Here is a 3789-nt window from a genome sequence, read left to right as displayed (position 1 = left end):
ACGCTACAAAAGTGTATAAGCATACGGTACTTAATGAGCAAATAATATTTGAAGAACAAAATACAGCACCCCATTTGCATCGGAAATGGTTCGTTCCACCCATAGGCTGCCTTCCAGTGATATACGGTGCTGGTGTAATAAGTACCTGGCTTAAACCAAGAAATGTGGAGCGGTTCTTAACTTTTAGTTCCACCACTCAGTACCAACACAGTGTGATAAATACTGTGCTGAGCACATTTGCCATTCCTCATTTTTGCTGCATTTAATCATAAACCACTGTTAATGTTGTGAAATAGGAGTTTGTTAATGTGACCGTGTGAAGGTTTTTTTGTTTGTTTGTTTTTTTGTCACTCTGTTTGGCTCATCATTTTGTATTGGATGGATGGTAATATAAGGACATTGTTGGAGAGAAGTGATATACAACTTTTTTTTTGCTGAGTGAATCCCATTATCTGTTTTTTTTTTTTGTTTGTTTGTTTTTTTGTCACTCTGTTTGGCTCATCATTTTGTATTGGATGGATGGTAATATAAGGACATTGTTGGAGAGAAGTGATATACAACTTTTTTTTTGCTGAGTGAATCCCATTATCTGTTTGGTCATATGTTTTTTTGTTTTATTTAATTTAATTTATTTTTTTTAGGGGATAAACATGTGACTGTGGACTTTATGGGACTTAGTAATAGCGGAACACACACACACAAACACATTTGGTGCACGTAGAGATTCCTTCATTTATTGGAGAGATACCAAAATAGTTTGAAAACAAAAAGAAGAAGAACAGGAAGAAGATATGTTGTATAGTAGATCCAGTTAAACAAGGACACCACTTAAAATTGATCTCGACTAAGAGGAGGCATCAAAATGGAGGGGAAGATATTCCATGGAGTTCCAGATGTGACACTCGGGAGTGCTGTTTCTTTACCACAGGTCCATGGAGCAAAGATAATGCTGCGTATCAGTGCATTCGTCATCATTCCAGTTGCCTGTATGAAACGTACAAAGGGTTATAAGTATGAAAAATAATCAAATGGCATTTGTCAAACATCTGACTCGCATCATTGCAAGTTCCAAACATAAATGCACATTTTAAATCTTGTTTTTATAAAGACTTAAAGGAAAACAAAGCATATTCATACCTAAAGCAGAAAAAATCTCAGCACAGTCTTCTTCGCCCAAAAAGTCATCTGGCTGATCAGGCGACCAGTCAAAGAACTTGGATTTCACGCCATCAATCCGAACAAATTTACCCTCCTGCAAGATAAATCACAATGTGATAATAATACTTAAAAGTCCTAACATGAGATTCATTCGCTATGTGGCAAAAACACTCCCAAGTGACACGATTCCATTTAAAATGTCGCACTAGTCAATGTTTCACCTCAATTGCATCATGGAGTCCAATCCAGGTGTCTTCAAGGTCGCCCCCATTATTATCCCGAACCAGTTGCATAACTAGGGCATTTTCCACTGGATCTTGAATGGTGGCCAGATTACCACCCAAACTGTTGCAGGATGCCTAAGTGAGAAAGATGGAGAGAAAAAAAAACACATTTATAAAGGGTCGGGCGTCGACTGTTTTGGAATAGTTTGAAATGTGATTTCATATACATCTGTCTACTAGTATGTACTTTAATGTTACAATACACTATGTGGACCTAAGGTGGATCAGGGACTTTAATAGCAGTAGACTGATTTAGAACTCCATCACTGCTACTATTTGAAACTCTTCCATACCTCTGCCTGGAGGAAATTTAAATCAGCTTCCCCTCGGTAGGTGAAGCAGCGGTCCCGCAAACGAACCCATCCAGTCGGACAGCAAGGAACTACAACACAGTCATGATTTTAGCTAGAAGAACAAAAAATGTCAACACCTTTGGGTTTTATGTGCGTTGAAATCACTGTTACCAACCTGTCACGCTTTCATCACACAACTGCAAAGACAAAGAGCACATTGTTCAGATCAAAAAGCACAACATCCTTATCAAACCAAGCAAAATGCATTTAGCTATTTGGGAACTGATAGATGCTAGCTTTTAATGAACGTCCAAAGAAGTGGATTTAAAGTGTCTTAGTTTCACTTACGACTCCGGTCATAAGTCCACTGATCCCGCACAGGAGAAGCAATGAGCCAAGAGCAAATGCCATCTGCGCAATGACAGAAAAAAATCAATAAGTCATGTTATACGCTTCATTTACTTCACATAAGTTTGTTTTGTACGTTGAACACTAAAGTCACAACTTTAGGCTTTCATGGCAGAAAAGAGAGCATAGAAAAGGTTATTTGAAAAGTTGTATCATGTTACCTTTGCTGTAGTGATGCTGAGACGATGTGTGGAAGATGATGGCGAGCTTTCCTTTTAAATGTTCCCTGGAATGTTGAAGGCGTCACTCATGTCACGTGACGCATCTGACGAGTTCTCCACTGCCTCAAGGCAACAAAGAAAGCTCCCAAAGTCAAATTTAGCACTGAAGTTGTTTTTAATGATGGCCGTCATGTTTTAATAACCGCCACCTCAAAATCCAAAGATTTCCAGTAGATTACACGCAATATCATCTTATCTATATTTATTCCGACTTTATTAAAAAAAAAAAAAAAAAAATTCTTGCACTACGTTCTCCTTTGTTTGTTGTCAATTAAAAGCATTAGAGAGGAGTGGAATCAGGAATGCAATGTTAGGTGAGGCGTTGGAGAGCAAAGGGCGGTGCTGTTGCGCACAAGGAAACGTTCTTTTGACTTTTTGAGTCAATTGGACTGCTCCACTCCCATGTCCCACCCTGATGTTCTCCAAGCCATGCGCTGTGGTTCGGTGAAATCTGAGAGATGATTAGTCAACAAAGTATTTTTTGATGCTGCGCCAATGTGGCAAAAACTGAATCGGCTCTCAAAGTACAGATACAGTAGCTCACAACACATACTACAGTCACATCTGGAGTCTGAGCACTTTGAAAACGGAACTGGTTACCTGTAGAGAAACACACAATTTACATGAAAATGTGGCTCACTTTTAAAATCATTTCAAACAAGGTCCCAAAGTAGCTGCAAAATTACAATTATTTTAATATTATTGGTTTTAAGATTGCCCTGCAATTGGCTGGCAACCAGTTCAGGGCGTACCCCGCCTACTGCCCGAAGCCAGCTGGGATAGGCTCCAGCAACCCCCGCGACGATTGTGAGGAAAAGCGGTTAAGAAAATGGATGGATGGGTTTTAAGATTCAAAATTTGATTAATCTATCGATTATTTTGTAGATTAATTGAGGAATCCGATTTTTTTTTAAAGCACGTTTTAATTCACATCCGTTGACATGATTTCAAATTGACTGAGCAGAAAATGCACAAACCCAAGGAAATGGTCATGGACGGACAGAGAACAATATTTGGCCCGGGAAAATACTCATCAAGTTGGAGTGGGAGGGGTGCGGACGAGGCAGCGCGGTGCATTATGGGTAGGCCGGCTAGTAGCCTGCTACCAACTTTTTGTTGAAAACTAATGGAGTCTAACGGGGGAAGCTCTTATTTGGACAATTTCAACCATTGGAAAGTTGATGTTTTTTATTGAACCTATTTCAAACATGCATTGCATAGCGTGTCTTTATTGACTGCCCTCTGCCGGGACGCTACAGTTACGCTTATTTAAGTGCTTAATATTTGGTTGAATGTGTGCACTTTATGGAAGTCGGGCCGAGGAGGGACATCGGGACAAGAAGGAAGAGACGGGTAGGATCTTTCTTCATTGAGGGGGTCAATTGGGGCTAGAAGCAGGTTCTTAAATGACCGTCACTCTATTAG

At 39.7% G+C, this 3789-nt stretch overlaps 1 protein-coding gene across 1 annotated transcript; it reads right to left on the bottom strand.

Annotated features, from left to right (window-relative positions):
• Positions 1 to 707: 707 nt before the first annotated feature.
• LOC144054058 (galactose-specific lectin nattectin-like) lies at positions 708 to 2375 on the bottom strand. The gene is made up of 7 exons (XM_077569122.1): positions 2305 to 2375; positions 2084 to 2146; positions 1911 to 1932; positions 1736 to 1824; positions 1380 to 1517; positions 1138 to 1252; positions 708 to 984 (listed from the first exon to the last, which is right to left on the bottom strand). The coding sequence occupies exons 2-7, from the start codon at positions 2144 to 2146 to the stop codon at positions 920 to 922; spliced, it is 492 nt and encodes a 163-aa protein (XP_077425248.1). The 5' UTR covers positions 2305 to 2375; the 3' UTR covers positions 708 to 919.
• Between the last annotated feature and the right edge of the window lie 1414 nt (positions 2376 to 3789).

This window comes from Vanacampus margaritifer, chromosome 1, assembly GCF_051991255.1.
Source record: "Vanacampus margaritifer isolate UIUO_Vmar chromosome 1, RoL_Vmar_1.0, whole genome shotgun sequence".
Classification (NCBI taxonomy): domain Eukaryota; kingdom Metazoa; phylum Chordata; class Actinopteri; order Syngnathiformes; family Syngnathidae; genus Vanacampus; species Vanacampus margaritifer.
Note: the sequence above shows the minus strand (reverse complement) of the source record. Positions and strands in the feature narration are given on the sequence as shown.